Raw genomic sequence first — 23,391 nt, 5'->3', positions numbered from 1 at the left:
ATGGAGCAGGGCTGCCAGATGAAGTCTGAGGGCCAGGGCTCAAGGGGACTTTGGGGCGGGGCTGGGAAGTGCTGCCCAAGCAACAGGGAGGCCAGGACAGGCCCAGAGTGGGATCCAGTGTGGCGTGGGGGCCACTGATGGATGCCTCTGCTTCAGGACTTGACACCATGATGTACGGGGAGCCTGGAGACATATGGATTTTCAAAGTGGCCACTTTGAATAGAATTGCAAACCTTGAACAAGTGCACAGGGAGGCCCTTGTCCTGGCAGAGCTGCACTTGGTTCATGAACCAGGTGTCTTTTGGTATCGTTTTGGGGGGCCAGGGTCTCAGGCATCGCCGAGGGAGATGGTTGGGGAAAGGCCAGCAAAGGGAACATCCCGATATGCTGGAGCCACGAGCCAGCAGCCTCACCCAGTTAAAGCTCATCCCTTCCAGGTGGAGTGATCCTGGTAAGCCAGCCACCATCCTGGGCCTCTTTCTTCCCCTTGAAAGTGGGGTTGACGATGGCTCCTACTCAGTTTTACTGAAGTAAACGCGTCTACCCTGAGCACATATTAGCTCCTTATCTAATTTAATCTCTAGAGAAGTTTCTGAGGGAAGTGTCCAGGGGGAAAAGCAGACAGGGCATTCCCTTTGTTCATTCATCTGAAAAATTTCCCTGAGGTCTCCTGCGTGCCCAGGCCAGTACTGGGGCTTCTAGGGGAGGGAGTTCCCTTCCTGGGTGGCAAGGTGAGTGCTGTTAGCTGAGGCTGCCGGTACTTCCAGCCCTGGGCTGCGTCCCACCGCTCAGGCAAGGAGTCAGATACTGGCCCTCACTTTCCATGGCAACACCTAGGTCTTCAGGGTGCTGAGTGGCCCACACAGGCCACCTTTAAGCCCACAGGCCTGCGCTCAACTGAATTCCCTGACTTGTACGATGTAGGGGCTGATGACCTGGATCTCCTCAAAGGTGGCCAGGGGAGCGAGAGGGAAGTGAGGCTGCATTGGAGGAGATGAGCCTTATTCCTGGGCGAGCCTCCAAATGCTCTAAGCACAAGGTCAAGAACTCTGAAGTTCCTCAGGTCGGCAGAGGTGCTGCGAGTGTGTGTGTATTGGGTGTCGAGAGAATCTGTGCTCAGGAAGACTCTGGACAAAGTCTGGTCCCGGAAGCAGAGGGGATCCCCGGGCTGAGGTTTTTAGGGCTGGGGGGTGGGTAGTTCCTGTCTGCGTGGGCCCACATCCATCTCCATCCCTGCCGCCTTCCCCTGCCCTTCTGAAGCCTGCTGCTGCCTCTCCCCCTTGCCCTCATCTTCTAGAAGCAGCCTAGAGCATTTCTCTCTTGCTTTCTGTCTCTCTCTTGCTTTCTCTCTGTCATGGCTTTACATTCTCCCGGAGCCTCCTGTTCGCACCCGTTGGCCCAGTTGACACCCACTCGCCCTTCGGGGCTCGACTCAAAGCTTGCTTCTTTGGGAAGCCTCCTCTGACTCCTAGTCTGGGCCTGGTCTCCCTCTCCCTCCTGTGTTTTTTCACAGCACCTTGCGCTTTATAACTTTGAGTCACCATTGTAATTAAGAAATTGCTTGCTTGAAAGTTGTTTAATGCCTTTCTCTTACACTGGATTCTAAGTTCCCTGAGGGCAGGAACTTATGTCTGTTTTGTTCAGCTTGTATCCTCAAAGAGCAGCACAGTGTCTTGACATGTATAGGTGGATAGTAAATAAACTGCACTGATGTGAGTCGAGTTAAATTGAGTTGAGATGGCCCTGGCCCACCCCTGGGTGCCAGGGCAGGGGGAGGCGGCTAGGAAAGTGCCCGGAGCTGAGGTGCTTCCCATTAGTCCTCATGATTAATTCACAGCCACACTGTGATGGAGTGGGCTTGTCCCCAGCCAGCGCCTCCGCTGGGGCCCACCTGTTAGCGACAAACAAACAAAGGGGATAAATAATGCATTGGGAGCTGAGCCAGGCAAGGCGGCGGCATTGAAATTAATAGGGATTAGCTGAGCAGCTTGAGGATGAAATATTTACCAGGTGGGACTGGGCTTAGGGCGGGTAGCCCCTCTTCTCAGCGTCTCTAGACATAGCTAAGGCCTACTCTAGGCCATCATTGGTTGGGACTAGGGAGTCCCCAGCACCACCACTATCACCCCTGACTGCTTCAGTTTGCAAGATGGGCTGGCCATGTGGGTAGTGCTCAGGTCCCAGCCAGTCCCGGCACTGCAAGCTTTAGGGAAACCAAGATGCCGGGATTGGAGGTGGGGAAGGGGCTGAAGCCTCTGGCACTTTGGAAGCTGGAGATTGATTCTCAGGCCCTGGGTACGTGGAGGGAGACTTCGGGTGGCAAACGGTGTAGCTGGAGGAGGGTCGCCTGTGAACTTGTCCCTCTACCATCTCCTCTTCTCCTCCATCCATCCTGGCTGTCTTCCCCTCACCATGCGATTCCTGAGGGTCTCTATATAGATAACATTAGTGCCCTCAGGGGATTTGTGGTCCTGCAGGAGGTGGCGGGCAGTCACAGGAAGAACATTGGGTGCTGTGGGAGAACCCAGAAGTTCCTCGTACCAAGATGGGGTGGGGGTAGGCACCTGGGAGGGAAGGAGAGCAAGTGCAGACCCTGAGGGCTGGAAGGCAGAGCACAAGAGCCTGAGTTCTTCCCGGGAGGAAACAGAGCCAGCCCCTTGGAACTCATGAACGAGTCAGGATCTGTTCTGGGAGCAGTGAGGAGCCTTTGGAGACTGTCGTTTTCATTCTTGACTCTTGGTACTTTGAATTAATTTTACATTTGCATGGAAGTTTCTCCATATTCTTACCCAGCTTTCCCTAATGTTAACATCTTGCATAATCCCAGTGGAGTTATCAGCACCATGAGATTAACGTTGGTACTAGCTTATTAACTAAACTATAGGTCTCATGTCCATTTCACCGGTATGTTCCATCAGTGTCCTTTTTCTGTCCCCGGATCATGGAAGGGTTTAAGACAGACAATGAAATGACCAGAACTATGGTATGGAAGACACTATGGAAGAGAGAGTACATAGATGAAAGATAGTGGTGGCTGGCACCAGGAGGGTAGCAGTTGGGATATAGATTCAGAAATTACTGGAAAACATACAGTAATTAAAACCCCAGGGTTGCATCAAGTTGCCCCAGGAGAAGAGAGAGTGAGAAATGAAGAGGGCTAGTGACAACTCCGAAGACACCCACATCTAAGGTGTAATCATAGAATCAGTGGAAAGAGGGGCCAGTGTCATGGGAGAAACAGAAGGGAGCTTCCTGGACAGAGTGCTCCACTGTGTGCATCAAAACCTGAAAGTCCTCGGGACTTTTGTTTAAACAAAAACAAAAATGGATCGCAAGGTGAGAGATGAGGAAATGAGGTTTTGGCTGTCAACATTTGTGAAGTTGGGTGCTGAACGGGAGGAGACTGGGTCCAGTCACGTGGGAAAGGGAGTTCAAGGGACACTCATTTTCTCCCAAGGCGGGAGGGATTTTGTTTGTGTGCTACTGTGAAGAACCCAGTGCAGGAGAAGAAAGTGAGGCTGTGTTGGCTGTGTCAGGTGCTGGGGAGGCCTGAGTTCTGGGTTGGGCTCCTGGGAGCGGTGGAGGGATGGGAAGTGACATCAGGACCCATCCCTCTTGTGACAGGGTGAGAGGAGAGGGTTGCTGCACACATGAGAGTACTTCTGTGTGGCTGCTGTGGAGTAGGAGACAAGATTGCTGCATTGGGCAAGGGGGCTGGGCCGGTGCGGTGGGGTATTTCAGGTTTGTGGAAAGTAGAGCAACTTGCAGCTATCCCCCGGGGACCCAGGGCTAGGATGCATGCACGCACTGGTGAGGAGTGTCGAGGACTGGCTGGGCAGTTTCATACGCCAGCAGAGACTGACCACATGGCTCTCATAAGTGGCGCCCAGACACACTTCTGGGGACGGCAGATTTTGGGTTTTTCTGGGCAAAGGTGACAGAAGCAAAAAGGGAACAGGGGAGTTGAGGATATTGACAAGAGAAAGACTGAAATGGTGGATCATGGACTCTAAGCTCCGAAGGGAGATGTGTCCATTTTGTTGTCAAGGCGGAAACTAATTGACATACACCTATGACCCATCTTTCCTTCTGCCCACTCCAGAGACCCCCTGTGTAGTTTGGGGCATCAGTGCAGACCCGTCTGCAAACCTACTTTTTCAGGTTTCTCACACAGCTAGTGTGGCCATGACTCTTAGCCATGGGACCTCCGGGAACAGTACTTAAAAATAACTCTAAGAAATATGCTATTCTTTTTTTGCAGTTAACTTTTTATTTCAGAATAAAATTTGCAAAGCAAAAATTGCAAAGTATTACAAAGAGGTCCCAAATACCCCACACACTGCTTCCCTTACTCTTAACATCTCATGCTGAGTTTCCCTTTTATCTTTATCCAAACTTCCTCACTCCATCCCCCACCCCAGCTCCTAATAATCACCATTCTTTGTTCAAATTAAAATGGGTGAAAATGGGTGTTTTTTGTTTGTTTGTTTGTTTTGTTATTGTTGTTCTTAGCTCCCACCTGTAAGGGAGAACATGTGGTATTTTGTCTTTCTGTTTCTGGCTTATTTCAGTTAGTATGATGTTCTCTAGTTCCATCTCTCTTGCTGCAAATGACATGATTTTGTTCCTTTTTATGGCTGAATAGTATTCTCTCGTGCATGTACACCACACCACATTTTCTGTATTCATTCATCTGGTGATAGACATCTTGGTTGATTCCACATCTTGGCTACTGTCAACACTGCTACTATAAATATGTGGTACAGCAGGTATCTCTTTGATACAGTGACTTCATTTTTGGGAGTGTGTACCCAGTAATGGGATTGCTTAGATTATATGGCAGTTCCATTTCCAGTTTTGTGAGAAACCTCTGTACTGTTTTCCATAGTGGCTGTACTAATTTACATACTCATGAACAGTGTATAAGAGTTCTTCTTTCATGGGGCCGGCGCCATGGCTCACTTGGTTAATCCTCTGCTTGCGGCACCGGCATCCCATATGGGTACTGGGTTCTAGTCCCAGTTGCTCCTCTTCTGGTCCAGCTCTCTGCTGTGGCCTGGGAAGGCAGTAGAGGATGGCCCAAGTGCTTGGGTGCCTGCACCTGCGTGGGAGACCATGAAGAAGCACCTGGCTCCTCGCTTTGGATCGGTGTAGCTCCAGCCGTGGTGGCCATTTGTGGGGTGAACCAAGGGAAGGAAGACCTTTCTTTCTTTCTCTCTCACTGCCTAACTCTATCAAATAAATTTTTAAAAAAAGAGAGAGTTCTTTCATGCTTGCTTCGGCGGCACATATACTAAAAAAGAGTTGTTCTTTCTCTACATCCTCACCAGTATTTGTTACTTAAAAATTTTTTTTTCTTATTTATTTGAGAGACAGAGGAAATCTCCCATCTGTTGTTGATTCACTCACCAGATGCCCAGGCTGAGGCTGGGCCAGGCTGCTACCAGGAGCCTGGAACTCAATCTTGGTCTCCCACATGGGTGGCAGGGCCCCAGGTCCTTGAATCATCACCTGCTGCCTTCTGAGGCACACATTAGCAGGAGGCTGGAATTGGGAGTTCAGTCGGGACTTGAATTTAGGCATTCCAGTATAGGATATGGGCCTATATCCTATTTGTCTTAACCTCTAGGCCAAAAGCCTTACCCTACTCCCCCCTACCTCCTGGGTTTTCTGTTCTTGCCCACCAGTCTTCCTCCTTCCTTTTTCCTCGAGTGTGGATATGATCATTTGGTCTCCAGCAGCTATATTGGCACATGAAGTAATCTGGGGATCGGAAGCCACACGCTAAAGAGTGACAAGGCAGAACTGTGGAGATGTGGGACATTTACTCAGTGTACCCTGCAAGCTGCTGATAAGAAATATCTGTCCTAGTAAAGTCATTTTCCTTCCCTCTGTCTTTGTGTGAGTTTCATTCTAAACTTCACCCTTTTAAGCTTTTTAATACCATGGCCTGTGTCCTAACATACAGCAAGAAACAGTTTGATCAGATGTTTCAAGAGTGCATACGAAAGGTTACCAGCTTCACGGCCTCTTTCTCTTTTGCGCGGACTCCTCCATTCCGCAATTCTACAGTGTAAGGTCGTTTCTCGGACCATCCTGTATCAGTTTGTGAACGTTCGGCTGCAAGAAAAAAGAAATCCAGTTTAAAATATCTCAGGGCAGGCATTTAGCACAGTTGTTAAGATGATGCTTGGAATGCCCACATCTCGTATCAGAGTCCCCAAGTCCAAGTCCCGGCTTCAGTTCTGCTTCCAGTTTCCTGCTAATGTGCACCCTGGGAGGCAGCAGCTCATGGGTTAAGCACTTGGGTCTCTGCCACCCATGTGGAGACCCAGATTGGGTTCCAGGCTCCTGGCTTTTAAGCCTGGCCCAGCCCTAGCTGTTGGGTACATTTGGCAAATGAACCAGCAGATGGGAGATCTCTCTCTCTTTCTCCCTCCCTGTCTCTCTGCCTTGCCTTTCAAAATAATCTAAAAAAAATTAAATTGTAAGGAATTGATTAGCTCATAAAAGAAATGTGGAGGCAAGGCGTCCTAGGATTGGTTAATTCCGTGTCTTCAAGGACCCACATTTTTTCTGTTTTTCTGCTCTTGTGTCTTGGATGCAGTCTTCGCAGGCTAACTCCTCACAGGGTTGGAGATAGCTTCTTCAGTCTCAGACATTGCGAGCAGATAAGAAAACAGCCAGCATAATGGAATGTGAGGGACTGTGTGCCCTGTGTTTTTCTTTATAAGAGTAAGGGAATTTTTCAGGACACAGAGCAGCCCCTAACTCAGTGACGGGCAAAGGGGACAGGATCACCAGCAGTGGTTCCAGCCACGGGTCACGTGAGGGCCTAGTGGACTCTGCATGCATGACACAGGGCATGGCTGATTGGGGATACAATCCAAAGTGGACAAGGGAAGAAGTGAAGATGGGGTGATGGTGCATGGAGGGGGCGGGTCAGGTTTCCAGGGAGTGGAAGAAAAGGAGTATTGCTCGCTGAGACTAGGGGTGTGTGAGCATGAGACGTCACAGGGAGAGCAGGAGGAGGTTTGGAGGCTGAGGGTGTTGTTGGGAAGAGGTGGAGGTCTGACGGTGGAGAGTCTGGCAGCAGGACTTCTCGGGGCAGGGCAGAGGCTGTGGCAGCTGAGTCTTTTGGGAGGAGGTGGCTGTGGCCTCGCTTGATGGCACGTGCTCACAGGAAGGCGAGAAAGACGGTGGCACATGGGTGACAAGCCCTAGTCCTCTCCAGCACAGTCAGGTAGCCAAACCTCCCTGGTATATCAGGGTCCTCATTTTGGAAGGACTCTGTCCTAGCCATTCAGACCATTCAGGAAGGGGATGTGGCTCTGCTGCTGAAGGGCTCGGAAGGCTGTGCCTTCGGGAAATCCCCAGGGACAAAGTAAGGCGCAAGCTCGCTTGGGACAGGTGTGGCTGCCAGGTCTGATGGATCTGCTCAGCTGTTCTCTGCAGCTGCCTCCCCCCCCATGCCTGCCCAGCCAGGTCCTGTTCACTTGGCTGCAGCCTTCCTGCCTGTACTCTGGCACTTTGAGCTGTGGTGTCCCAGAGCTTCCTGGCCCCTCTACCTGGATGGCGCTGAGCTGGGGGAGGCGGGCATCCCCATAATGGCCAGAGCAGCCGCCCTGTGACTACGGCGTATTTCACTTTTAATTCTGACATATAATGTAATGATCTTTTTTAAGGCCCGATGATATTATCTGCCTGACTAGATTATTGAGTCTTCATCATCTCCAGATAAATTTATGGCCAGGACGAGGCTCAGGATTTATCATCAGTCAATAGAGCTCGATACTCTAACAAGGCGTGTAATAAGATATACATATTTAATGATCCAAGGGGAGGAGCACTAATGGCAGCCCCGAGTCAGTGGTCCAGGGGCTGAGGCTCTGCCCCAGGGCTGCCATAGCTGTGGACATGTGTGTGCGATCTTTGCCGCGTGGTCCCCAGCTTGTGTTTCTCAGCACTGCCTCAGTCTCCTCCTGTGCAAGTCTCTGAGGGAGAGGCAGGAGGGGAAGGAAGAGGGAGCTCCAGGGCCTGTGGCGGAGCTGGGGCCTGAGCCCCTTCGGTCCAAGGGGCGGACACACTCCCTGAAGACTCCTCCCACTTCCAGGCCTTGGAAGGATTGGGGGTGTCCTCCGACCCTGACGCCCAGGCCCCTGAGCATTAGGGCAGGCCCACGAGGGAGGGAGTGCCGGGGCTGCGTGCCCAGGCCGCGCTGATGGTGACGGATGGTTTTTCATTATAGCCTCTCAGGTCCTGCCCGAGCCCTGTGTGGAAATTCTATTTATTCCCTAATTTGTAAAAATTCCCTCTTTATCTGATCCCAATCAGGGCGGGGTAATTGGCTCTCTGGGGCAGCGGCTGGGGTCCTTGATGAAGAGCTATGTGGATGTTCCCAGCCCGGCCCCCATCCGGCCTGCCACCAGGGCCCACAATTAATAATGATTTGCAAATGGCAGACAAGCAATAACACAGAAAGATGTGGCGTCCGTGCTGCCTCTTCATTTCCTCCCCTCGCAGATACAAATGGCCACAGAACAAAAACCCAGCACTATAAATTCTGGAATTAGTTATTCACCGGGATAAATGGGGCCTGGAGCCAGCAGCCCCTCTTCCCGCCACCCTTCTTGCCTGCTTTCCCAATCCAGGTCCTGTCCCCTGGGCTGCTCCCTGAGCCGGGTCCCCACTCTAGTTTCTTCGGCTCCTGGCGCAATTCCTTGGCTTCCTCCCACCACTCTAGCTGTCTCTTTCTGTGTCCACGGTGACCCGGCCAGCAGGTGGGACTCACCCTACACCCTTCACCTCCTCTCATCGACCGCCCTGGCTGTGCAGCCTGGCTTCTGTCCCCACTCTGCTTAGGGGTGTGAGTGGACGGGGCGTGTCCTGCCAGGCCTGGGCGTCTGGATCAGGGCTGCTCTTGGTGTCCTCTTGGCTTTTGAGACCAGTCAGGCATCTGCCTGGCCAAGTCTGAGTTGGGCTCCTGGTGGCCAGACGTGATGTAAGTGACATAAGAGGTTTACTGCTGTGCTCACTGGTCAGACAGGGACACTGGCACAGGCATTTCCGGGCACCGTGCCCTCTCGGCCAGGCGCATCTTCCCCACCCCCACGTGGCTGTGAGCTGGCGGGTAATGGGCGTGTAATGGCCTCATTTCCATGCCCGGCCTCCAGGAGCGGCGGTAAGTGTTTGATTGCCTTAATTTCCAAACACATCATTATCCCAGCTTTACCAGCGCTTAATAAACACTTTATGAGGATTTTTTTAAAAACATCTTCGGTCTGCATACTTCTCTGAAGTGATAAACTCTAATTAAGTCTAATATTTAAAAATATGGTAATGGTGAGTTGTTTGAATAAGTGGACTGCATTTCTGTAATTTCATTATTACGTAAAACACGCTAATTATTTGGAGCGCGCTTATTACGGAGAGAGAAATCGCCTGCTAATCAAGATGAAATTGCCTTTTCCCCTTGTTGTGGAGCCACCGTCATCCTTCACCATCAGCCCTGTGGCACCACCAGGCCCCTCAGTGGGGTGGGGGTGGGGGGGGAGAGGGGAGGGGCGGCTATGGGGACCTGGGTGGGGGAGGCGGGGGAGGCCTCAGAGCCAGGTCTGTGGGGAGAGAGTGTGTCTGGGAAACGGATTGGGTGGGCCCAGGGACTGTGCTGGCCATGTCTGGGTCACAAGCGGCAGTGGAGAAATGAGGATGTTACTGTTGGAATAACCACCACTACCACCACCACCATAACTAACTCAGACCCTGTTTTAAGTACTTCACAAATGAAAACTCATTTCATCTTTTTAACCACCCTTGGAGGGAAGTGGTTGCTGTAATTATCACTATTATTCCCATTCTAGAGAAGAAGAAACCGAAACACAGAGAAATTAAAGCTCAGGATTTTGCTCAAGGTCATATGGTTATTAAGTGGTGGAGTTTGGATTCGAACATGGACCTGAGGCTACTCAGGTGCCCTCTGCTGTTTCAGTCCTAAATTCACTGCCTTGGCCCCAACTTCCTTCTGGGCTACCATTTGCTGCTTCATCCTAAACTGCAGCCAGGTGTGGCTTTGGGTTGCTGGCCTCCATCGGAGGGTTGCCAGATGCAGCAAATAAAAATATGGGATGCCAGTTACAGTTAAGCTTCAGATAAACAGCAGGTCATTCCGTAGCACCAGTGTGTCCCTGCGGGGCCAGGGCTACATTTGATCTGGCCGTCCTGTCAAGCATGCCTGGGATCCACCCTCTGGCACTTTGCTCCCAGGGTGTCCAGAGCAGCAGTAAGATGTGGATGCCAAACGAGGTTCTAGATCATTGGTGCACTCAGGGTTCTTGCTGCTCGTCCTTAACATATACGTGGTTTCTGCTCCTTGCACTATTCTCCCCACCACCCTAAATTTCCTACCCCTTCTTTGCCTGGTCCCTATTCCGGGGGTTCTGACCCCAGTTCTTCTGCAAGTCACGAAATGTGCTACCAGACTAAGCTTTTGAAGCAGGAGTTCTGTATAGACGCTGGTGGGCCTCAGGTTGCGTCTGCACATTCCTTTAGGCCCACTGCTTCCTGGCCGCAGGTGAGCGACTGGCCCCGCTGCCGCCCTTCTTGTTTCCTGTTCAGTTTGCCCCTGCACTTATTTCATGTTCATTCGCTTTGCTGGCTCTGGTAGCCCGCTGTGTGGGGGTCTTGTGTGTGATGCGCTATCATTTCCAAAGGTTGGGGAAAGCGTGGGCTGCCGTCAGTGGTTATAGGACAGTAGGCCATCCGCTAGGGGAAGCGTTCATAGAGCTTCTGTTGCTTTCCACACTCAAATTCCAAACAGATTAAAAAATATAAAAATCACTGAAACTACTAGAAGAAAATGATAGGGTTAAGGATTTTGGGTTTTGTTGTTGTTGTTTTGGTTTGGCTTTTTTGATAAACTGGACTAAGAAAGGCCTTTTTAATTTTTATGTAAAATCTAGTTCTTAATTTTTACTTTACTTGAAAGGCAGAGGGACGGACAAAGATCTTCCATCTGCTGATTCACTTGCTACAGCTGGGCCAGGTTGAAGCCAGCTGAACTCTCTCCAGGTCTCCCATGTGGGTGGGAGGGGTCTAAGTACTTAGGTCATCATCCACTGCCTCCCAGAAGCAAAGGAGCCAGGACTCAAACCAGAGTTCAGAGAATAGGATGCCGGTGCTCAAAGAAGCAGCTTCACCCAGGGCACTGAACACCCTGAGAAAGCCGCCTTTTTTTCTTTTACTGCTATGATTTATTTATTTATCTGTTTATTTGAGAGGCAGAGTGAGAGATGGAGAGAGGAGAGAGACATCTTGCATCCGCTGGTCCACTCCCTCAAATGGCTACAACAGCCAGGGCTGGGCCAGGCCTAAGTCAGGAGCCAGGGGCTTCATTCTTGTCTTCCAGTAGCAGCTTAACCTGTTGCGCACCACAGCACCAACCTCTGGGAAGCCCTTCTTAAACAAGACTTTCATTTTGTTTTGTTTTTAAAGATTTATTTATTTATTTATTTATTTATTTGAAAGGCAGAGTTAAAGAGAGGCAGAGGCAGAGAGAGGGAGAAGTCTTCCATCTGCTGGTTCACTCCCCAGATGGCCACAATGGGCGAAGCTGTGCCGATACGAAGCCAAGAGCCCAGAGCTTCTTCCAGATCTCCACACGGATGCAGGGCCCAAGGGCTTTAGCCATCTTCCAGACTGCTTTCCCAGGCCATAGCAGAGAGCTGAATCGGAAGTGGAGCAGCTGGGACTCGAACCGGTGCCCATATGGGATGCTGGCACTGCAGGCGGTGGCTTTACCTGCTACACCACAGCACTGGCCCCCAAGCAACATGTTAAGCTTAGAACTCATAAGGGCTGGCGCTGCTGCTCACTTGGCTAATCCTCTGCCTGCAGCGCTGGCACCCCAGGTTCTAGTCCCAGTTACTCCTCTTCCAGTCTGGCTCTCTACTGTGGCCCAGGAAGGTAGTGGAGGATGGCCCAAATGTTTGGGCCCTGTACCCACATGGGAGACCGGGAGGAAATGCCTGGCTCCTGGCTTTGGATCAGTGCAGTGCACCGGCCGTAGCGGCCATTTGAGGGGTGAACCAACGGAAGGAAGACCTTTCTCTCTGTCTCTCTCTCTCACTGTCTAGCTCTGCCTGTCAAAAAACAAACAAACAAAAAAAAACAAAAAGAACTCATAGGGAAGTGCCTGATAAATTTAGATGTCCCACAGTAATGCGACTGAACCCCAAAGCTAAGTTCATCTCTGCCCCAAATCTGCAGCTTCCTCTGGTATGCCTTGTCTCAGAGCCACTGAGAGCTGGCAGTCATCCTCCCCTGGTCCTCCCAACCCCCTCGTTAAGGCTTTCTCTGTGGTGTCCTAGAAACTCCTCAATCCACGTCACATCTTCCCCTGACCTAGCTGTGGCCAACCTTCCTGGCCTGAATCCACAGTACAGTCTGCAGATTGATCTCTGTGCCTTTCAGGTTAACCCCTCTGGTCCTTTTTTCCCATTCTGGGATGAGAATTCTAAAACATAGTTCTGGGGGTGGGTGCTGTGGCATAGCTGTTAAGCCACTGCTTGAGACACCCACACCCCATCGCATGGCACCTGAGTTTGAGTGCTGCCTCCACTTCCCATCCAGCTTCCTGCCAATAGCATCCTGGGAGGCAGCAGGTTATGACTCAAGTACTTGGGTCCCTGCTGCCCACATAGGAGACCTAGGTGGAGTTCCTGGCTCCTGGTTTATGCCTGGCCAGCCCTTGCTATTGTGATCATTTGGGAAGTAAACCAGCAGATAGAAGATTCTCTCTCTCTCTCTCTCTCTCTCTCTCTCTCTCTCTCTCTCTCTCTCTCCATCTCTCTCCATCTCTGTGTGTGTGTGTCTCTCTCTCTCTCTGTGTGTGTGTGTGTGTGTGTCGCTGTGCCTTCATCCCCCTCCCTAAACATGTTTGTGTCTCCCCATCACGCCCAGAATGATGGACTCCTGAGCTCCTGGCTTAGCATCCACGTCCCTCTGGTCAGTCACTGGTGACTTTGCCAGCTTCATCTTTCACCACTCCTGTGTCCTTTCCTCCTCCCCTCCACCCCGCTGCTAAACTTATTTTTGGGGGACACTCTGCCTTTTACCTCCAGAAATGTGCGTACGCTCTTCATCAGGCTGAGGACACCTCCTCATTCCAACCCCAGCTTGCCAGGCCAGCCCTCCCCACGCCCCCTAAACCTTCTGCTTAACTTCCCTCCTGCAGGAGTCCATTCCTGGTCAGTTAGGTGACTTCCCTTTGCCGCCGCCTCCTACAGCACTGAGCCTTTACAGAGCCGGCTCTGCGCTCCTCGAGGCAGGGAGCCAGAGTCTTGCAGTCTCGGAACCAGTGTGGCACACAGAAGGCATCAGCACATGTCTGCCGAGCCAGTGAGTGCCTAAGTGAATGGCTCTCCATGGGTTGCTAGGGCCCCTTCCCTCCTGAAGGTCTCCTTGGCCCGGGCCCTGCTTTCTGTCCTCTGCTATACAGTTCGCAGACAAGTGCAGCCAGCCGGAGCACGGTAGCCTCAGGAGGTTTACCCTGGGTGAGCTCTCTGCATGATCTGAGCCACCCCTCCGCTAGAGGCACCTTTGCCAAGCAGGTACTTGACCACCTCGGGGCCCAGCCGGCAAGCTTACCCTCCCTCGGTAGGTGCTCTCCCAGCAGTCTCCCCTTGGAGGGATTTAGGCACCTGCATCTCTCCCATTATGGTCTTGGCGATCTAAAAATATGTCCAACATTAATATATTAATACCCCAGAAAGAGAAGGTCATCTTGTCACATGTTGATGCCCTCCTCCCCACCCTGGAGCCTAAAAACCGGTTAGGCTTCTAGAATTTGAAGGTGTGGAAGTCCTACTTTTGGAGGCTTCCATGTGGGCTCAAGGCTGTCCCCTGCACCCCTGCAGCTGCCCCTCAAGCCCTACGGGAGATGCCCAAGGCGAGGCTGCCAACCCAGGTGGCCCCAGAGCTTCAAGCAAAGTTCTCTCGGAGAGGCTGTGCTGTCACCACACTTAACCCTGCCTGCTGCTGCCTATCTCGAAACTTGTGGTCTATTAAAAGTCTCAGATCTGTGGTGCTGCTTCTGCCCAGTTTTCTCGTTTTCTGACTGTGCTGTTGGCTTTTTTAACGGATTGGTTAAGGGTCAAGGACTTGGAGAGAAGCCCATAAATGCCGTCCCACAGACCCACTAGGAGAACTGGAAAAACTTCCTCCTCCCTCTGGGTCATTATTTATCATAGTGGCCCAGTGGCAACAAGTCCAAATCTTGGAGCCCCAGTAACCAGGCTTAGTGGTCAGAGTTTGTGGAGTGGCTGATAGTAGGTCTCATCAAATATGCAGGCCCGTGCCTGTCATCTGGACCAGTGTGCAGTATGCACGCTGCCTCATTGGGTCACCCAGGAAACTGGCATCCAGGCCTTGTTTTCTAGAAGATAAGAAATATTCCTAGCATGCAGAAGAGTGTGGCAGGTGTGTGTGTGCAAGAGTGTGAGAAGGCATGCACGTGCTACCTTGTTGAATGCTTGCAGTACCGGCGAGGCCATTCCCAGGGGAGGAACCTGAGCACTCACCACACGTCATGCAGCAGTGGAGGAGGTTAAGGCAGCAACCAGGCCTGCCTGACTCCCAGATCCCTTGTGTCTTTCTCAGGAACTGATTCCTTCAGACTGGAGTCTAGGGATTGGGTGAGACCAGGGATAGCAGGGATCTGATTTTTTTTGCAGAGCCTTTGTCATGGTAAAGAGAATAGACTCTGAACCAGGGCAAGAGCCACAGGCAGAGTTAAAGAGGACATGTGTGATTGGATTGTGGAAAAAAAGATCACTGGCTACAAGAGAATGGATTAGAGGACAGAGGACTGGCTGAGCAGTAACACAGATGGTGGCGTCTGGATTGGGCAGCTGGCACCGGGTTGAAGGGAGTAGATGATTAGGCAGAGAATCATGAAATCTGCAGTTCACACTTGATCAGATGTGGGAGTGAGGAGAGGGCACGCAGAGGCCTCGTCCTTGGGCACTAAGGGCAGGTGGGGCTGCCACTCCCAGGGACAGGGAACACAGGGTCACAGCTGACATGCCCCTCAGGGATGTTCTGTGTTTTATGTCTGTACAAAGAGCTGTTTGGGAGGCCTCTGCGTGTGATCCGGCGCCCAGGAGGGTGGTCCATGCTGGAGATGATCTCAGGGGTATCAATGCTCATGCTCTTGGATGAGGTCGTCCAGTGGGGAGGAGTTCAAGGACAGAGACTGGGGCATGTGGACCCCTCCCAGCACAGGGCCAGGTGCTGGTAGATCGCTACTTGCCCACTGGATGGCCTGGGGGTCGGGGCTGGGACATTCACTTGGGCCAGGAGAGGCAGATTGAGCGATTTGTCCAGCAATGAATGAAGGAGGAGCCAGATGAAGTCAATAGAAAACTAATTTTCTTTTCTGCTGGAAGAAATGAGGTGTGTGGCCGCTGGGTAATTGCAGATAACGAGGAGACTTATTCTTAATATGCACAGCGGCCATGGTCTCCAGAGTGCAGGAGACAGGAAGGCTTGGAGGTGCCCTGCCAGAGCCAGGCGGCTTTGGTAAGAAAATCGCGGTATCACAGCCCCTCCAGTGGGGCCACCACAGCCTCTGGGCCCTGCCACAGCCCCCTCCTACTCCCCCTCCCCCTCCCGTCCCATTCTCCTTCTTGTCAACTGCCTAGCTCCTCCTGCCACACCCCCTCCCTCCTCCACCCCCTGCCCACACAGCATAGGCATATACACTAAGAGAGACAAATGACGGGGCCTCAGCTGAGCGGGGTGCGTGTCCGGCCCATAAACCACGAGGATGGGTCACGTCTGGAGTTGCCATGGCCGCCACTACCCACCCATCTGTCTTCCCACCATTCTGCCTCAGACTGGGCCTCCCGAGTCTCTAGGGGAACAAGGTGTCACCTCTCCATGTGCTACATCCACTTCAGGTACATGCATGTTGAGCTCTGCGAGACAGGACCTCATCTGACTTGTCTGCCCTTAGCAGGATCTGCAGAGCTGGAGCCTGGCTAGTGAGATGGGTCCTGGGCTAACCAGAGCCCTGCCCCCACCGCACCCCCCAGCTCTCTGCTAGCTCAGGAGGGCCCCTTTCCTGGGCTCAGGTCCTGGCAAGGGCTGGCCTGGGGGGCTCAGTGGAAGGAATTGGTTCTTCACAGATGCAGAGGCCTCCTGACCCCACCTTGACCTTACCACCCCCAACACACACTTGATGATGACATCAATGTACAATATTTCTGCAATCACAGCATCGATCCCATGAAGGCTGGTGGCGGCTGAGGCCCTGGTTATGGCCCAGGAGCTCCGAAGGGAGGTGGGAGAGCAGGTGAGGGAATGGCAAGTCGGTGGCTGTTCTGGGCAGCTGAACCGAAAATGAAAAGCCCAGGTGCTCAGGCGGTTTCTGTCCTGGTGGGACAAGCTCTGGGCAGCTGCACCTCCTACTGGTGGTGCATGGAGACCCTGCTCTTGTAGTCTCCAGGGTTCCTGGACAGTTCAGAACAATTTTCACAGGGACCCATACAGAAGAAACTGCTCGTGGTAGGCTCTTGTGTACACAGACATTTCACGTGAGGTATGGGCACAGTCAAGCCCAAAAGGTGGCCAGCACCTAACTTTGCACTGGGACTGAAGCAGGGCAGGGGCTCATGGCTCAAGCTGGGAGGGGCCGCGAATCTGTACCCTCCCCAGCACAGCACCGGCACCCACGCGAGTTGCTGCTGGAGCACACCAGCCTGGGCCAAGGCCCTGGCCCAGCAGTGCCGAGCCTGGTGCCTTGTCACCAGTGATTACGGCCTGGGCCACATCTCCCACATGCACGCAAGTGCCGGCAAAGTCACCCTGGCCGTGGGCGTGATGAATGGCCGCACAGTAATGAAATGGAGACATCAAGGCGGGTGGCGGGAAGACGGAGTGTGGCGGACGGGCCGTCCCCACGCGGCGGCAACAAGAAGGATCGCCCAGCGGCCGGGGGCCGTCAAGGGAGAAATTACACATTTACTCGGCCTTTTTCTTACTGCGACGGCGCCCATACATCACCACTGGGGCTGGGCCGGGACACGCCGGCCAATTTCCAGCATGAATTATGGGGCTGGGAAGCATCAAGACCAGCCTTACTGCCGGCCCAGCAGCACCCATCCCAACCTGAAGCTGGAGATGCTGCCACCAGGGGGCGGACCCTCTGTCGAGCCTGTGGCTCCAGAACCTGCCCCAGCTTCCCACTCCGCTTGTAAAAGGACCTAAGGGCGGAGGGGAAGGATCCGGAGCCCACCTAAAGGTCTTCTCTCTCTTTCCAGATGACTGCAAGAACATCGCCAACATCATGAAGACGCTCGCCTATCGAGGCTTCATCTTCAAGCAGACGTCGAAGCCGTTCTGATTGGTCGAGGACAGGATGGGGCAGGACAGGGTAGCTGCTTGGCCCAGCCCAAAATCCTCCTCTCCCTGTCCAGAGGGGCAAAGGGAGAGTGGCCCAGCTCTGCGTCCAGAGTGTCCCCCAGCTGCCCTGTGGGCCTGTGCCCAGGGCAAGGGCTTGGCCACTTGGCCCCTCCGGAGCAGACACTTTGTGCCCCCTACTCCCACTCCACCCCTCAACCTCAGCCCAGTTATCAGCCCCTCCCATTGTGGACCTGGGCTCGGGGGACCCAGGCCCTCACTGCCTCCTCCCTGGTACACAGGCTTCTGCGGGGGCCCCCAGGGCCCCCTGTTCCCCCTCCCATCCATAGTGCATGGTGTGTGGTGCCCCCAGGGCTCCAGGACAGATCAGGCCCTACCTTGTGTCTACCCCCGTCCCCGCTGTGAACGTGCCACTGAATAAAGTCGGGGAAATGAGGCCCTGGGTATGTGTGCGAAGCCGTCCTGAGTGTGAAACGAGCGTTCCAAGGTAGAGTAGTTCGGCAGAAATTGGTGGCGAGCTGTTAGTGGTCAGAAGGCTGCTGAGGCAGGCCCCGAGCAGCACCCTCATGGAGTGGCTGCGGGACCCTCCTGGCTGGGGCCTCGGGAGTGGTGAAAAGGAAAAGACGGCAGCCCGGTCCCACTCAGCATCTCTATTTACACAACAGCAGCACCCACACCCCGTGCAGCCTCTCAGGGCTTCTTGGCTTTCTTCACGGAAGACGAGCTGGAGGCTGATTCCCGTCGCTTCCTCTGGGGAAACACAAGGTGTTGAGGTCAGCGGCCCCCAAGGCCTGGTGCGGGCTGGGTGTGTGCACCTCAGCTCTCAGGACACAAGGCCTCTGGTCTGCCCACTCCTGCCCTGAGTCCCAGGCCCTCGTGGAGGTGGCACACGTACATGCGTGTGCTCTGCTCACTCGCAGGGCCGGGCACAGTCTCCCAGCCCGCACAGTCTCTTACCGAATTGGGCGTGAGAGGTGCGCCCACCACATCAATGATGGTGTCCTTGGTGGGGTCAGGGCCAAGTCCGGGTTCAGACACTGCGGACTCGGTAGAGGCTGGGGCTGGGCCTGATGCTGGCGCGGTGGGGCCCCCCAGCACACCAGCACGGGCCAGCGCCTCGTGCCGGTGCCGCAGCATCTGGAGCTCGTACTCGCAGTTGGCACAGGCCTGCTTGAGCTCGTAGAGCAGCACCAGGTCACTTCGCAGCTCATTGAACATGTGCACCAGCTCCTCTGTGGGTGTCGGGCTCAGCTCTGGGGGGGGGGGGGGGGGGAGCAAATCCAGCCACAGGCACTGCCCCCTGCCTGCCTGCCCACCCCACCTTCATGCCCAGCCCTGGGAAGGCAATCCTGTGGGCCCAGCCCCCAACTCACCCACACCAAGCTCCAGCAGCATCTGTTCCAGGGCCTTGATCTTCTTCTGTCCCACAGAGCTTGGCAGCTTCATCTGCAACGACCCAGGAAGCTAGGCCCTTTCCCTCCATCGGAGGCTTAGAGGGAAGGGGACTAAAAGCAGTGAGGGTGGGGAGGATGTGGGAGAGAAGGCAACCGCAGGGGCCCCGGGCCAGAAAAGGAAACAGAAGTAGAATAGAGTACACGTGGGGACCACAGCCACCTGAGGTCCTGGTGGGCCACCTGTCTGTGGCCACCCCCTCTTGCTCTAGCCCCACCTGCTGCAGCCGGCTGGAGCCCAGAGGAGCGTGCCCAGCGGCAGCCTGCAGGAGGAAGTGACGTACCCGCTGGCTCCGCAGCGTGACACCTGCCGACTTGAAGTCTGGAAACTTGATGCCTGCAGTCTCAGGAACAGCCTGGGGAAGGAGTCACGGAGAGCGGGGTGACGTGGGGGTGGGCCCAGCGTCCGTGCCAGGACCCTGCCAGCTCTAGGGGAGCACCCCACCCCGCCCCGGAGCCGGGCTCTCAGCCTCCGCACTGGCTTCTCGGCCTCTTTCTTCTGCGGTAGCTTCTTCTTGGGGGCCTTGCGCTCCGTGCGCCGCTGCTCCGCGGTAGTGTCCGCCGCCGTGATCAGCTTCTGCAGGTCCTGGCTGCGTTTCTCCCGCTCCTTCTTCCGGGCCTCAATCTTGCGCAGCTCTTGCAGCAGGTACTCCTCCTCTGCCACCTGGGCAAGGGAGCGATGCTGAGCCGCCCGAGGGCACGTGCCGGAGGAAGGGGAGACGGGTGAAGGCAGCCCGGGCGTCCGTGAGGGAATCCGAGGAGGAAGGGAGTGTGGGGGAGAGTGTGGGCAGTGACCACGGCTGGGAGGGCAGTTGTGGGAACCAGTGAGGGCAACGGGGCTGAGCTTGGAACTGACCTGCTCTGGGGTCCGGTTGTAGAGACGCTCCAGCTGTTCCTTCCGCCTCCGCTCGTGCCCGGCATCAAACACTGGTATCTTGAGGTCTGTGCCTGGCACGGCCCGCACATTGGCAAGCTTGGCACAGATGTGATAGTACCGCTCCTTCAGGTCCTCCACAGAGCGCTTCTGAGGGTCGGCAATGACAAGGGAGTGACCACTCAGGGACTGGCCTGAAGGCAGGGTGTGCTGGGCCCAGGGATTTGGCACATGTGCAGATGTACGACACCCGCTCACCTTGAACTGCTGGTGGTCGTAGCGGTCATGGATAACCACAAACCGCAGGTCAAAGCGGCGGCTGAGGTCAAAGAGGTGGTCGGTTTCTGCCTTCGTCCAAGCGTCATCGTGGAGATAGAGCTGGTACTCCTGCTCCGAGTACACGGGCACCTGCACCGTCTGTTGGCACCGAGGGACACAGTGGGGACGTTCACACCACTGGTGAATCTGGTGGGCCCAGCCCCCTGTGACCACAGTCTCTGGGCCGGACAAAAGGAAATCCTCTGCCCGTGCCCCTGCAGAGGGCTGCCTGGGGTGAGGAAAAAACCTGTCTGCTTAACTGGAGGCCCTGGCGGCTCTGAGACTGCAGCTGGCCCGACTGACTCCAGGAGCAACTTCACTATACCTTCAGCTGCGGCGCCCGGTAACAAGACACACGCTCCTAACCCCCATGGTCTAGGTGAGGGGCCCACATGTAAGCACTTCTGTGGAGTCCAAAGGTCAAATCGAGTCTGGCAGATGGCTAAGTACCTGGAGAAAGGCCCAGGAGCCCCCAAGTCCAAGCAACTCTTGCCTGAAGCACTACTGCCACCCAGTGGTGACAGTGGGGATTGCAGCTCCCTCCACGCTCACCTAGGTCAGGAACCTAGCGGCTGGACAGGAACTAGTCCCAAACTCTTCCCCGCTCAGTCCTCAACCCCTCAAAGACAGTCCCAGGCCCAAGGAAGGGATCAGTGCTCTACTGGAGCAGGGGAGTTTTATTTTCTGTTTGAGACCACAGCTGCCTCCTGGACATCACGGTGTCCACACACCTCAACCTTAACATGCTCAGTACTGAACTCATCGCTCGCCCTCGAACTCCAGTCTCCTCCAATCCAGAAGCCAGTCGGTGTCCCCATCACCAGCCCAGAGGCCCCTGTCAGAAACACGAGACATCTGCAACTCCTACCTTCCCCTGGACTCCTCCCCTTCCCAAGTCTGTGGCTTCACCTCCAAACCTGCCACAGCCCAGTGCGGATGCCACTATCACCTGCCTGGACTAGAGAAACAGCCTGCCCCGGTCTCTGCCTCCACGCAGCCCTCCAGGCAAGGCTGGATCTGAACAGCGCTACTAGAAGGGCAGCCCGCAGGGCAGGACCGTGTGCAAACTCTCCACTGGTCTGGGTAAGCATGGGGACGGCAGGCTGAGCCGACCGTGAAGCAACGTGGGCTCGTGTGGTCTTTTCCTGCAATTTTCCTGTGCTTATCAGTCTCTGAGGGATTGGAGATACCAAGAACATCCTCCACTCAGACAGTCTGTTCTAGAGGACACCTCTGATCCTGTCACCCGGTCCTCTCGTGCTAAGCCCCTCGAGGGCTCCCGCCTCCGAGATGAAGTGCCTCCAGACAGTTCACGAGCCCCCACGGCCAGGGCTGTCCACTTCTCGTCCACTGCTGTCCTGCCTTTAAGCTCAGCAACTGCAGGCACCTAGCAGCGAAAATCCACCGCGTCGGCTGGCGAACACCCGGGCAAGGGAGCTGGCCTCCGGCAGCCACTACCCCTCACGGACCCTAAGTTCCGGCCAAATGACTAGCAGTTTCTGGAACATACCAGGCTCTCGCCCTTGGCCAGTTCTTCCACGTGGACATCTACCTAGACGATACTCTCGTCCTCCTGACCGCTTTCAGGCATCCACTCCTCTGGGGACCCTCCCCCCATTCATTTCAATTCATTTAGTATTTTTAAAAAACAGGAAGGGAGGAGCCAGTCCCGCACATAAGGAACTCATAGTCAAGTAAGGAAGACATTCATTCACTCATTCAAAAAATATGTATCGTGGGCCCATACCCCTCTGCGGGGGGGAGGGGGGGCAGTATGAGTTAGGCAGCGTCTTACAGTTGGAGGAGAGGTCTACCCAGGGTGTAACAAGTGATACCTGATCTAGCCTGGGGACGGGGTGCTCAGAGAAAAGGTCAAGGGGCCCAGTTCGGCCGGAAAGACCCCCCGAGGCCCACTCTGTGCCTACGTGCCCCAGGACAGAACAGATAGCCCTGGTGGGCCCTACGCCCGCCTCTGACCAGCCCTAGCAGACTGAAGGGCTCAGAGGAGTGGTTCACAAAGGACGGCGTCGCCGGCCTGCACCAGCGCTGCAAGCTCACCTTATTGAACCTGGCGAAAGGGTAGTCTTTGCCCTCCTCTGCTGCGCGTCTCCAGTGGAAAAACATAGCTCCGTCCTTTCGGGCCGGGTTGGTAAATGGCATCCACTTCCAAGGCCTCACCTTCTTGGAGCCCAGCTTGGCCTTCACCGTGCGGTAGCCCTGGCCGGTGTCGCTGGGCAGCAGGGGCGGGGCATCCCTGGCAGTGGGGTGTAAGGAAAAGGCAGGCTGGAATCCCAAGGTGTGGACAGGGTCTACCCCGGAGAGGGGGAGTCCCGTCCAGGAGCGGGAGCTCCGAGACGTCCTCGGCCGGGAGGGGCGGCGCGCAGGGGGGCAGAGGGTGGGCGCCGGGGCTCGGATACTTGCTTCTTGTCAGAGTAGAGCAGGGCGTAGACCTCCCTGTGCATGCCCTCGGGCCTCTTGAAGGTCAGCGTCTCGGAGGACTTCTTGGACTTTTTCTGATGGAGACCAGAGGAGAGGAACCAGTTAGACCACCACCCCCCCCAAAACTCTTCCACCCGGCTCACCCCCTCCCCAACAATCCGGCACCTACAGGCACGACTGCAGTGAAGTGCCACCAAGGGACACAAACCCTCACAGGGGGACCCCCGGCCCGAGCACCTGGGCGCAGGGAACACTCCCTCCCCCAGGTGCTGGATTCCCACGGCCAGCATCTCACCGCCGTCACACTTCATTCTCATCTCACTGCGTCCTGCCGCGTTGGGCGCCGCCGCCTCCCACCTCCACTGCATCCCGCTCGCGGTGACACGCCTTCTCGGCTCCCCTGGCACCTCCCACCTCGCTCGTCTCTCGCCGTCCGCACCCCTCCCCACCTCCCCTCCCCGTAGCCCCCATGCTACCTTGTCCGGGTTGATGATGTCTTTCTTGCTGATAGTCCCGGAGGCGGCATCTCCTTCCGGACCCCCGAGTTCTAGAATGTCCCGTACATCTGCGCCCGTAGCCATCGCGCCTAAGAGATGGGGGAGCGCCCCGAGGTCAAGGGTCAGCGCCTGGGAGGGGACCAGGCTCAGGTCAGGGGGGCGGGGCCCCTCCAGACACAAGCGGAGGCGGGGCGAAGAGGCGGGCCGCGACGACGGCGGCGGTCCAGGTCAGGTCCGGGTCCTGCCTGTGGGCTGCCGCCTGCGTGTTCCTAACGGCCCCATCAGCCTCCTCGCCCCGGAGCCTCCGCACCTGGAACCCCCTCAGCTGCGGCCGCCGCCGCCGCTCCCCTAGCCTCGAAAAGCCGCTGTCAGAAACTTCCGGCCGTGCTCACTA

At 55.0% G+C, this 23,391-nt stretch overlaps 3 protein-coding genes across 11 annotated transcripts in view; 2 read left to right on the top strand and 1 right to left on the bottom strand.

The window, feature by feature from the left end:
- Positions 1-17,854, top strand: part of ERI3 (ERI1 exoribonuclease family member 3) — a 146,612-nt gene extending 128,758 nt beyond the window's left edge. For all 8 annotated transcript variants that reach the window (XM_062191149.1, XM_062191144.1, XM_062191146.1 and 5 more), the window contains one exon: positions 17,319-17,854. In XM_062191149.1, coding sequence (XP_062047133.1) covers positions 17,319-17,401 — 83 coding nt within the window. In that variant the 3' untranslated portion in view covers positions 17,402-17,854. The remainder of the gene's footprint in view (positions 1-17,318) is intronic.
- A 199-nt stretch (positions 17,855-18,053) lies between these two features.
- DMAP1 (DNA methyltransferase 1 associated protein 1) lies at positions 18,054-23,389 on the bottom strand. 2 transcript variants are annotated; one of them, XM_062191140.1, is made up of 11 exons: positions 23,308-23,389; positions 22,977-23,086; positions 22,483-22,574; positions 22,120-22,315; positions 20,002-20,160; positions 19,726-19,893; positions 19,348-19,533; positions 19,154-19,225; positions 18,792-18,864; positions 18,376-18,671; positions 18,054-18,168 (listed from the first exon to the last, which is right to left on the bottom strand). In XM_062191140.1, the coding sequence occupies exons 2-11, from the start codon at positions 23,079-23,081 to the stop codon at positions 18,109-18,111; spliced, it is 1,407 nt and encodes a 468-aa protein (XP_062047124.1). In that variant the 5' UTR covers positions 23,082-23,086; positions 23,308-23,389; the 3' UTR covers positions 18,054-18,108. The 2 variants fall into 2 exon arrangements, with proteins under 2 accessions (XP_062047124.1, XP_062047123.1); XM_062191139.1 differs by having other exon boundaries at positions 22,977-23,126; positions 23,308-23,358.
- Positions 23,094-23,391, top strand: part of KLF18 (KLF transcription factor 18) — a 35,122-nt gene continuing 34,824 nt past the window's right edge. The window contains exon 1 of the mRNA XM_062190072.1: positions 23,094-23,147. Coding sequence (XP_062046056.1) covers positions 23,094-23,147 — 54 coding nt within the window. The remainder of the gene's footprint in view (positions 23,148-23,391) is intronic.

The sequence above is a fragment of the Lepus europaeus genome, chromosome 5 (assembly GCF_033115175.1).
Source record: "Lepus europaeus isolate LE1 chromosome 5, mLepTim1.pri, whole genome shotgun sequence".
Classification (NCBI taxonomy): domain Eukaryota; kingdom Metazoa; phylum Chordata; class Mammalia; order Lagomorpha; family Leporidae; genus Lepus; species Lepus europaeus.
This window is presented reverse-complemented; position numbering and strand designations above follow the sequence as displayed.